This window comes from Orycteropus afer, unplaced genomic scaffold (genome assembly GCF_000298275.1).
Source record: "Orycteropus afer afer isolate SDZICR_OR568_19922 unplaced genomic scaffold, OryAfe1.0 scaffold00043, whole genome shotgun sequence".
NCBI lineage: Eukaryota > Metazoa > Chordata > Mammalia > Tubulidentata > Orycteropodidae > Orycteropus > Orycteropus afer.
Window position 1 is genome coordinate 5,363,541 of NW_006921630.1, and position 12,588 is coordinate 5,376,128.

The window sequence follows — 12,588 nt, forward strand, 5'->3', positions numbered from 1 at the left end:
GGAGACATCGTGCCCTTCACAGACAACTATTTCAAATAGTGTGTATTCCTGAAGAAGAAAGACATTCTCTTACATATCCATAATACAGTTATCAAAATCAGGAAATTTAACATTGTTACATTAGTATTTTCTACTATAATGTATATTCAAATGTCAAACTTCATCAATTGTCCCTATGATGTCTTTATAGCTACTTTTTTCCCCTAGTCCAAGACCCCAGGATTGCACAATACTTTTAGTTGTCATGTCCTTTTGAAAACTTTAATCTGAAACAACTCCTCACCCTTTCTTTGTTTTTCTTGACCTTGGTATCTTAAAGAGCACAGGCCAATTATTCTGTAGAATGTTCTTAAATTTGGATTTGTCTAATTTACTCTCCTGATTAAATTCAGATTTTGCATTTTTGATAGATATACCACAAAAGGGTTATTGTGGCATTTTCAGTGTATTGTAGAAATTGTTGTTGTTGTTGTTGTTTGCCGTCGAGTTGGCCCCGACTCATAGCGACCCCTCCTTGGGTTTCCGAGGCAGTATCACTACGGAAGTAGGATTGCCCAACCTTCCTTCTGAGGAGTGGCTGGTGGGTTTGAACCGCCGGCCTTCTGGTTAGCAGTCAAGCGCCTTAGGCATTATGGTACCAGAGCTCCTATTAAGTGTATGATTAAACATAGATTTTTAAAAATCATGTATTACTCATATATAAATATATATATATATACATATCTATAAAAGAAAATGCTAGTGAAATAAATCAATCAAGATGTTTCTAAAACTTACTCACTTTCAGTATACTTAATTCCTAAAATGGCTTTTACTGATACAGTTGTTACTGGTTATCTTATTTTCTGCCAGATGCACAAACTACTACATATGTTGAAGAAGGAACAGACCATTTACAATACAGTATTTCATGAACTTATTCGACAAGTCAGTGTGGACTGTGCAGATAGAGGAGAATTACTTTCCAAAATCAGGTTAGAGCCGTTATTGGAGTATCCCAGTTTCCTTTTGAATTTTATATTAGAATGTGTTTATATCTGCTTTTGAGAAAGCTATAAAAATAATTTCTATATTCTATTAACAGGGAACCTAATTCATCTCTACTATAGCTTCTATAGTAAAAATATTATATAGTAATTGAGAACTTCCTTAAGATGATTTCTGTGGTGATATTTGATGCCTTATTTTTTTATGTTTGGTCAAAAAGTGTTCTGTGAAATGGTTGAAAAAATTCTGCAATCAGGTAGATCTGGGATCTGGTTTCAAATCTCCATCCAGTTTTGTGATCTTGGTAAAGTCTGAGCCTTAGTTTTTCTCATCTGTAAATAAAGATAATAGGTACTGTGAAAGTTTTCACTAAACGGTTCATTTACTAGTGATACGGTGGTGCAGTGCCTAAGACATTTGATTGCTAACCAGAAGACTGGTGATTCAAACCCACCATCCACTCCATGGGAGGAAGACCAGGCAATCTACTTCTGTCAAGATTTACTGCCTCGGAAACCCAGTGGGGCTCATTCTGAGTTGAAATTGACTAAATGGCAGTGGATTTGGTTTTTTAGGTATCTGTTGAGATAACCCTGCACCAAGCATTAAGTTGCTTTATAGGATTGTGGTGAGGTTTAAATGAGAGTGCAGAGATAGATACTCAATTTAATTATAATTATTTTAAATTATGATGGTAGATATTAATTACTATAATTCTTATTATGATTATGGTACTTTCTAAAAAGCCAAAAGGAATAGTGGAATCAGAATCAGGAGTTCAGATTATGTATCTACAGGTCACTTCCCATGAACCATAGGAAAATTATTAGATCTCTCTAAATATCTGTTTCTTCTGAATCAGATTTAATAATATTAATTTTCCCTCTTTGCCCATTGTCTGATTTTTTGAAGCCAAGTTTCTCCTATCTGACAATGCTGAGAAACCAGGAGCAAAACCATTAATAAGAAACTAGCCAAGGTTAGATACTGAGAAGTAAGTAGTAAGAACATCATCAAGAACTGAAGAATGCAAATTTTCATGAGGATAGGGATAACCAAGGTCTCAGTTGTCAATATAAAAATAAAGCCATGAGAGTTAGATGAGAAAGCAAGGCCAAAGGACCAGGGAGCTAACAGGTATCCAAATCTTCCCCTTATGAAGGTTAGGTATGGTAGGACTCTTCTAACTGGTTTCAGGAGTTAGGTTCTAGAGATCAAAATAGGTGGGGTCTTATCCTAGGAAGTTTAGATAGAAAGAGCCAGGCAGGTGAGTCAAAGCCAAAATCCTTTAAGAAAAGTTGAGTCACACATCCTGGAGACAAATAGTAATTCTGACTTCAAAATACCAGAAATAGGATCAGATTAAGCCTTCAGAGCCAAGAATTTAGAATAAAGTTGGAGTTCAGAATACAAAGTAGGTAAGATTAAGCAATGCTTAAGTATATTCCAGCAATGCTGGAAACATTCATGATGTGTCTGTGGAATGTTGAAACACTCAGCAGGTCCAGAATAATCTGGTGGCCAACATTTTGGTAGAACTCTTTTGAAGGTCCAGGGCCCACCTTCTATGAGGAGTTTTGTTGTCCTGAGCCTGGCATTTTACAGATGTGTTCTGGTTACCTAGTGTCGCTCTGACAGGAATATACCACAAATGGGACAGCCTTATCAAACAAGAGTTTATTCTCTTACAGTTCAGGAGGCTAGAAGTCCGAGTTTAAAGTGCCAGGCTTGAGGGGCTGTGCGAAAGCCCCTTGACCTTGGGCTTCTGCCTCTGCCTCTTGCTCCCGGCCCACTGAAGCCAGAGGCATGTCTTCACTCAGGCAGCTACTGGCTGCTGAGGCTCACAAGCCCAACATCGACAAATAAAATGGCACAGTCTCAATGTTACCAAACACATGGCAGGCCATTAATTCAAGTCCATTGTAAGTCCCAAGGCTGGCAGACTGCTGAACAACGACACAGCTACATGCAGGGTCCAAGCATGCCACAACCTAGAGACCATTTCCAAAGCTGCCTTTATATATGGGAAGCAGACCACATCCCAAAGGCAGCTACTCAGCTGCTTGTGGTAGATCCCACCATGGAATTGACTGGCAATCTCATCATGGGGAATAACTACCACCAGCTGCCCAGCCACTCAATCAGGCCTAGCCAAGTTGATACACAAACATAACCACCACACAGATATTTCTGGAATCTTCTGTTTTACAAGATTACTGTGAGGATACAGTAAATGCCCTTACTAAATGGAAATACTATGTGCTGTACAATGCTGTCAGCCTCTTACAATCTCTCTCTGTTGGCATGTTACTGCAGCTCTCTACTGTCTCATTGAGTGCTTTCTGATCAGCTTATATGTGTCTGCTTCACAGTCAGCTAACTCTGAAGCCCATTGCCTCACAAGGAGGGTTTCATAATATTTAAGGGAGTAGATTAACTGCCAGTTGGATATGAATTGAATAAGACTTCTCCAGTACCAAGAAATAGGGATGCTGCTATAATTCTTTGTTGATTGACACTATAAATGTCTATTGGCTATGGACATCAGGCTCTTTTATTTTTTTCTCCAGTTGTTTTTATTTTTCCCAATATTTCATCATAAATTTTTAAATATCCAGAAAAGTTGAAAGAATTTTTTACTGTAAACATATATACATACTCACCACTTAGACTCTACCATTAGCATTTTATTCCATTTGTTTTATCACACACCTGTTCACCTATCCATCCTTCCATCCACCCATCAATTTGATTCATTTCAAAGTAAGTTATAGAATTGAGTGTATTTCTCCCTATATACTTCATCATGCTTCTCGTTAATCAGAATTCAATCTTTATTTACTTTTTTCTTTTCAAGTAAAATTTACATACACTGACACACACAAATGTTGTATACATTTCTTGACTTTTGACCAATGAATACTCCTGTGTAACAAAAATCTTTATGAAGATACAGAATATTGCTGTCACTCCATAAAATTCCCTCAGGTTTTTCCAAGCAAATTCCCACCTCCACATTTCTAGAGGCAACCACTGTTCTGACTTTTTTTCTATCTTAGATTACTTTTGCCTATTCAGGAACTTCATATAAATGGAATTATATACTACATAGTCTTTTAATACAAAGGTTCTTTACATGCAGCATAATATTTTTTAGATTAATCCACATTTTTCCTTTTTACTGCTGAATAATATTCCATTGTAAGACTGTATTACAGTTTGTTTATCTATTATCCCACTGATGGAGACTGGGTCATTTCCAGTTTGGGGCTTTCATGAATAAAGGGACCACTTATATTTGTGTAGAAGCTCTGGTAGCATAGTGCCTGAGGCATTTGACTGCTAACCAGAAGGCTGGTGGTTCAAACCCACCAACCACTCCTCAGAAGGAAGGTTGGGCAGTCTACTTTCATAGTGATACTGCCTCAGAAACCCAAGGAGGGGTCGCTATGAATTGGATCTGACTCAATGGCAGTGCATTTGGTTTTGGTTTTATATTTGTGTAAGTCTTTTTTGTGAAAATATATTTTAATTTCTTGGGTAAATACCTAGGGGTGGGATTGCTAATTTATAGGATAGATGTAAGTTTAATTTTTTAAGACATTGTCAGACCTTTTCCCAAAGTGATTGTGTATTTCCACTAACAATATGTAAAAGTTCTAGTTGTTTCAAATCTTTGCCTACATCTGATATTTTAAGTTTTTTTTTTTTTTTTTTTTTTAATTCCAGTCATTTTGGTGGGTGTGTAATAGTATGTCATTATGGTTTTAATATGCATTTCCCTGCTGAATAGTGATGTTGAACACTTTTTAATGTGCTTACTGACCATATGTTCTTTTTATGAAGTGTCTATTCAAATCTTTTGTCTATTTTTAAATTTGTCTTTTAATTATTCAGTAATAGGAATTCTTTATATATTCTGAAAACTAGTTTTTTTGGGTGTGGGTGTCTTTTTCATTGTAATTTAGGTGAAAGTTTACAGAGCAAATTGGTTTTCCACTCAACAGTTCATACACTTTTTGTTTTGTGAGATTCATTGCATCCCCACCATGTAACAGCACTCTTCCCACCTCCTCTCTGTTTACCATGTCCCTTTGTCCTTCTTTCCTATCCCTTCCTGCCTTCTTAGTTTGATACCTGGGCAAATGCTGCCCTTTTGATCTCTTATTGTTGATTGTTCTAATGAGTATGTACTTCCCTGGTGTCATTGTTCACCTTATAGGCCTATCTATTATTTGTTTGAAAGTTGAGCCACAGTGGTGAGTTCACTTCCAGGCTTGAAGGGTGTCTAAGGGCCATTGTCTCAGGGGTTCCACCAGTCCATATCAGACCAGTATGCCAGGTCTTTTTATGATTTTGAGTTTTATTCCACGCTTTCCTCCCACTCTATCTGGGACCTCCTACTATATAATACCTTTCAGAGGGATCAACAGTGGTAGCCTGGCACCCTCTGGTTTCTCTGGTATCAGGGTTGTTGTGGAGGCTAGGGTTCACATGGTCCATTAGTCCTTTGGACTATTTTTTTCCTTGTATCTTTGATTTTCTTCACTAGTCTTTGCTCAGGACAGGGAGAGACCAGGAATTGCACCTTAGATAGCCACTCACAAGCTTTTAAGACTCTGGTTGCTACCCACCAGTGTAGGATGTCTTTATGGACTATGTTATGCCAATTGACCTTAGTGTCCCCTGAGACTATGGTCCTGAACCCCAATACCCAGTGACTCATTCCCTTAAGGTGCTTGGTTATGACTAAGAAATGTTCATAACTTTTCTCCCTGTATGTACCACTATGTTCATGGATATATTTGTAGCATATATAGATACATATGTAGAAATATTCTCCGTCAAACCTCTATGTATTTGTGAGTATAATCCCATTTATCTTCCCACCTTTCTTCAGCTTGAGTGTCTATCTATGTATCTACTTACTCATAGATTCTAAACACCTGAGAGAGAGTGAACTTCCCAGAACATTGCTTTGTGCCACTCTCAACAGAAATACCCCAGGTAGATAACTGTTATTGCAGGTTGGTAATAGTATTTACCTTTGTTGCCTTTAACTCTTGTGCTCCTCCCAGTGTCTTTCTCTGCCTTGATCATTTTGTGCTGATCTCCCCCTTATTGTATATTGCTTTTTCCTTCACCCAAGTTAATACATATCTACCCTCTAGTTAGTGAGTTAGCTCCCTCTCCCTTCCACCCCTGGTAACCTTCTGCCAAAGGGGCAAGGAGGCCGCACATCCTCTAAACCCACAAGAGGAAGACAGAATCACCAACAGTAGCCCAAGGCCTATTTCTGCAAGACCAGACATTTTGCCTCCCTCTAGCCCTTTCACCAGTCATTCCTCCCAAAGCACCCACCAGCTCTCCACTGGGTTCAATAATTCGCTGCAGTGGCCACACAGAACTCACAGATTATGGGGTTTATTAGGGAAGCAACAGGCTACAATTCAAGTTCAGGAACAACACTCAGTCTCTCTCAGCCTGCCATCTCTCAGCCAACAGTCTCTTTCAGTCTTTCTCCTACCAATGCATGTCTCTTGGTGTCTCTCTCTCAGCAATGCGTGTCTCTCGGTGTCTCTCAGGAGTGCGTTTCTCTCAGCAGTACGTCTTTCTCAGCCAGCAGTCAGAGAGACTCCTTCCTCCTCTAGGAGGGCTCCTTTTGAGCCTGGCAGAGTGGCCAAAGTAACCAATCATAACATCAGAATTCTAAACACCCGAGAAAGAGCAAACTTCCCAGAACATTGCTTTGTGCCACTCTCAACAGAAATACCCCAGGTGGATAACTTTAATGATCTGGAGCTACTCAGTTGCTCAGGGCAAATTCCACCATGGAGTTTACAAAGACTTATGGCTAGAAAAGCCATACCAGGTAATTTACTACACCGCACCTTTTACACTAGTGCTCTCATACAATATTGTCCTTTTGTGATTGACTAATTTCATTCAGCATAATGGCCTCTAGGTAAACTAGTCTTTTTTTAACATACATGTTTGTTTTTTTTATTTTAAATATTTTCTCCCACACTTGCCTGCTCACTTGAATTAAAAAAAATAACAGATTTTAAATTTTTAGAACAGTTCTAGATTTATAGAAAAATTTAGGGGAATACTGAGTACTCACATACCCTTCTACTTCTTCAGCCCCTACAACCCTGACAATTTCTCTTTTATCAACATTTTGCATTGTTGTTGTCAGGTGCACTTTAGTCAGTTCTGACTCAGAGACCTTGTGTACAAAAGAATGAAACACTGCCCAGTCCTGTGCCATCCTCATAATCATTGTCATAATTCAGTCCATTGTTATAGCCAGTGTATCAATCCATCTCATAAAGGGTCTTCCATTTTTTTTGCTGATCTTCTGTTTTCTAAGCATGATGTTCTCCAGGGATTGGTCCGTTCTGAAAACATAACTAAAGTATAAGAGACAAAGTCTTGTTTCTAAGGAGCATTCAGGCTGTACTTCCTCCAAGACATATTTGTTCATTCTAGCAGTCCATATGGTACATTGAATACTCTTCGCCAATACCATAATCCAAATGCATCAGTTCTTCTGTCATCTTCCTTATTCATTGTCCAGCTTTCACACACATGTGAGGCTATTGAAAATACCATTGCTTGGGTCAGGTGCATCTTAGTCTTCAAAGTGACATCTTTGCTCTTAAACACTTGAAAGATGTCTTTTCCAGCAGATTTTGCTATGCGATATGTTTTTTGATTTGTTGACTGCTGCTTCTACGAGCATTGTTTGTGGATCCAAGTAAAGTAAAATCTTTGACAATTTCAGTATTTTCTCCGTTTATCATGATGGTGCTTTTTGGTCCAGTTGTGAGGATTTTTGTTTTCTTTATGTTGAGGTATAACATACCAAAGGTTGTAATCTTTGATCTTCATCAGTAAGTGTTTCAAGTCTTTATCACTTTCAGCAAGCAAGATTGTGTCATCTGCATATAGCAGGTTGTTAATGTGTCTTCCTCCAATTCTGATGCCACATTCTTCATATATTTCAGCTGCTCAGAATACATTTTGAATTAAGTGTGATGAAAGGATACAACCCTGATGCATGCCCTTCCTGATTTTAAACCATGTAGTATCCTCTTGTTCTGTTTGAATGACAGCCTCTTCATCTGTGTACAGGTTCCTCATGACAACAATTTGGGGAAAAAAAAAAAAAACAACACTGCCATTGAGTCGATCCTGACTCATAGCAACCCCCATTGGATTTCCAAGGTAGTAAATTCCCATTCTTTGCAATGTTATCCATAATTTGTTATGATCCATACAGTCACATGCTTTTGCATAGTCAGTAAGGCACAGGTAAACATCTTTCTGGTATTCTTTGTTTTGAGCTATGATCCATCTGACTTCAGCAGTGATATCCCTCATTCCACAACCTCTTCTGAATCCAGCTTGCATTTCTGGCAGTTCCCCGTCAATATACTCTTACAACTTTTTTGAATCATCTCTAGCAAAATTTTACTTCCATGTAATATTAATGATAATGTTTGATAATTTCTGCCTTTTATTGGACCGTCTTCTTTGGGATGAGCACAGATATGTATCTCTTTCAGTCAGTTGGCCTGGTAGCTGACTTCCAAATTTCTTGGCATAGGCACATAAGCACCTTCAGAGCTGCGTCTATTTGTTGAAACATCTCAGTGGGTATTCCATCAATTCGTGGAGCCTTGTTTTGCACCAGTTCCTTCAGTGCCACTTTGACTTCTTCCTTCAATACCACTGCTTCTTGATCATATGGTACCTCCTAAAATGACTGAACATCAAACAGTTCTTTTTGGTATGAAACTGTGTATTCCTTCCATCTTCTTTTGATGCTTCCTGTGTTGTTCAGTATTTTACCCATGGTGTTGTTATTGTTAGGTGCCGTTGAGTCGATTCTGACTCATAATGACCCTATGTGCAACAGAATGAAACACTGCCCATTTGTATGCCATTCTCACAGTACTTGCTGTATTTGAGCACATCATTGTAGACACTATGTCAGTCTGTTTTGTTGAGAGTCTTCCCCTTTTCTACTGACCTTCCACTTTAGCAAGCATGATGTCCTTCTCCAGGGAATGGTCTCTTCTGACAACATGACCAAAGTTGATGAGTTGAAATCTCACTTCCAGGGAGAAGACTGGCTGAACTTCTTTCAGGACAGATTTGTTCTTCTGGCAGTACATGATATTTTCAGTATTCTTTTGCCAACACCATAATTTAAAGGCATCAGCTCTTCTTTGGTCTTCCTTATTCATCATTCACCTTTCACAAGGATATGAGACGTTTGTGGATTCAAGTAAAATGAAATCTTTCACAACTTCAGTTGTTCCTCCATTTATCCTGATGCTGCTTATTGGTCCAATTGTGAGGATTTTTTGTCTTCTTTATGTTGAGGTGTAATCTATACTGAAGACTGTAGTCTTTTATCTTTATCAGTAAGTTCTTTACATCATCTCCAGTTTCAGTAAGAAAGGTTGTGTCATTTGCATATTACAGGTTGTTAATGAGTCTTCCTCTGATCCTGATGCCAGATTCTTCATATATTCCAGTTTCTCAGATTAGTTGCTCAGCATACAGATTGAATAAGTATTGTGAAAGGATAAAATCCTGACTCACGCCCTTCCTGATTTTAAACCATGCAGTATTCCCTTGTTCTGTTCTAATGACAGCCTCTTGGTACAGGTTCCTCATGAGTATAATTGAGTGTTCTGGAATTTCCGTTCTTCGTAATGTTGCCCATAATTAAGATCCACACAGTTGAATGCCTTTGCATTGTCAAAATAAAACGCAAATGAACATCTTTCTAGTATTATTTGCTTTTGGCTAAGATCCATCTGACATCAGCAATGATATCCCTTGTTCCATGTCCTTTTCTAAATCTGGCTTGCATTTCTGAAAGTTCCCTATCAATATATCAGTGCACAAATTTTTAAATTATCTTCAGCAAAATTTTTCTTGTGTGTTATATTACTGTTACCATTAGTATAAAATGATTCTGTTTTAATAATATCCGCATTCTGTTGGATCACCTTTCTTTGGATTGGGCACAAATAGATCTCTTTCAGTTAGTTGGCCAGATGACTGTCTTCCAAATTACTTGGCATAGGTGAGTAAATGCCTCTAGCATCACATCTGCTTTTTGAAACCTCTCAACGGGTAGTTCTCCAGTTCCTGGAGCCTTGTTTTTCACCAGTTCCTTCAGTGCAGCTTTGACTTCTTCCTTCAATACCATTGGCTCTTGATCATGTGCCACCTCCTGAAATGGATAAAGATTGACCAGTTCTTTTTGGTACAGTGACTCTGTGTATTCCTTCTATCTTCTTTTGATGTTTCCTGCATCATTCAATATTTTGCCTATAGAATTTTGCAGTATTGCAACTTGAGGCTTGAATTTTTTCTGCCTTTCTTTCAGCCTAAGAAATGCCAAGCATGTTCTTCCCTTTTGATTACTCTGGGTCTTTGCATGTGTCATTATGATTGTTGACACTGTCTTCCTGAGCTGTTCTTTGAAATCTTCTGTTCAGCTCTTTTATCTTGTCATTTCTTCCATTTGCTTTAGCTGCTTTCTATTCCAAGACAAGTTTCAGAGTCTCTTCTGACATCCATTTTGGTCTTTTTCCCCTTTCCTGTCTTTTTAATGTCCTTTGCTTTCTTTGTGGATGATGTTCTTCTTTCTTCTTTTTTTAAAATGCATTTTACTGAAATATAATTCATGTACAGTGAAATACACAAAACTAAAGTGACATGGGTCAATGCATGTTTTTTTTCAGTGTTCCCTCCCTGCCCTCCCACCCCTGGCAACCAACATAGAAAGTTTCCCTTCATATATAAACCTTTCCTTGACCCTCCACAACAACAAACTAATACTATATTTGTCCTTCTGTGATTGACTTATTTCACTCAGCATAATGTCCTCCAAGTTCATCCATGTTATTCAGTGTTTTGCAGACTCTACATTATTCTTTAGTGCTGCATAGCATTCCATTGTGTTATGTCCTGTAGTTTGGTCATCCACTCTTCCATTGATGGGGACATAGGTTGTTTCCATCTTTTTGCTATTATAAATAGTGCTGCAATGAACATTTTTTTTTTTTAATGTGTCGTCAAGTTGGACCTGACTCATAGTGACCCCTCCTTGGGTTTCTGAGGCAGTATCACTATGGAAGTAAATTGCCCGACCTTCCTTCTGAGGAGTGGCTGGTGGGTTTGAACCGCCAGCCTTCTGGTTAGCAGTCAAGTGCCTTAGGCACTACACTACCAGAGCTCCTGCGATGAAGATGGGTGTGCATATATCTGTTCCTGTTCTGGCTCTTACCTCTCTAGGATATATACCTAGTAATGGGATTGCTGGGTCAAATGGTATCTCTAACTCCAGCTTTCTAAGGAATCGCCATACTGCTTTCCACAGTGGTTGTATCACTTCAATCCCATCAGCAGTGTATGAGAGTTGGAATCTCTCTACATACTCTCCAGCATTTGTTATTTTCTGTCTTGTTGAACTTTGCCATTAGTGCTGGGGTGAGATGGTATCTCGTTGTGTTGATTTGCATCTCTCTGATGACCAATGATCGTGAGCATCTCTTCATGTATATGCTGGCCACCTGAATATCCTCCTTGCTGAAGTGTCTATTCACGTCTTCTGCCCATTTTTCAATTGGATTGTTAATCTCGTTGCTGTTGAGGCATTGGAATATTCTAAAATCTTAGAGCTAAGTTCCTTGCCAGATATGTAATTATTGACAAGTATGAATTTGTTGCTGTCATTTTTGTTATGTGCTTTTTCATGGTGTTGATTTTTTTGTGCCATATAATTTTCTGTGCTGAGCTTGTTTCGTTTCTGTTTTGTGTTATCACTTCCTTCATTGCTATTTTTTTAGTATTTGCTAAATATTTGTGATGTGAAGGTTTATCATTTTTCTTTGAGTTTACACTGTGGTTTATAGTTTTCTTCTCAAATTCAGAACAGTCCGTTCTATCTTGTACTTTTCTTGACTTCCCTACCTTTTAGAAGTTCTGTAACTGCACATTTTTCCCCCTCTTTTTGGTTTGTAGTTATCCTCATTTGTCAATTGATGTCTCTGATTCCCTGTTTACAATCTTGTAGGCTTATTTACTTTAGATACTTCCGTACAGGGTTGGTTTCTGGGTTATGCCATCATGTGTGTTAGTGGTCAGTTGTTTGCTGTTGTTGCTTCTCTGTCCAAAGGACTCCCTTTAGCATCTCTTATAAAGTTGATTTGGTTTTAACAAATTCCCTTAACTTCTTATCTGGAAATGTCCTAATTTCACCATCACATTTGAGGGACAGTTTTTCTTGGTACATAATTCTTGGTTGGAACTCTTTCAGGGTTTTATATATACCATCCCATTGTCTTCTTGCCTGCGTGGTTTCTGCCGAGAAATCAAGCTTAGTCTTATTGGTTGCCCCTTGTAAGTAACTTTTGGTTTTTCCCATGCTGCTTTCAGGATTCTTTCTTTGTCTTTGGTTTTGGTGAGTTTGATGATGATATGTCTGGGTGATTTTCTTTTGGGGTCTATCCTGTTTGCAGTTTGTTGGACTTCTTAAATGGATATATTCTCATTTTTCATCATACCAGGAAA

At 38.3% G+C, this 12,588-nt stretch overlaps 1 protein-coding gene across 1 annotated transcript in view; it reads left to right on the forward strand.

The window, feature by feature from the left end:
• AXDND1 (axonemal dynein light chain domain containing 1) overlaps positions 1-12,588 on the forward strand; it is a gene marked incomplete at its 3' end in the record, with an annotated part of 381,147 nt that overhangs the window by 99,777 nt on the left and 268,782 nt on the right. Inside the window, 1 exon segment of the mRNA XM_007937629.1 lies at positions 853-974. Within this exon segment, the coding sequence (XP_007935820.1) occupies positions 853-974 (122 nt within the window).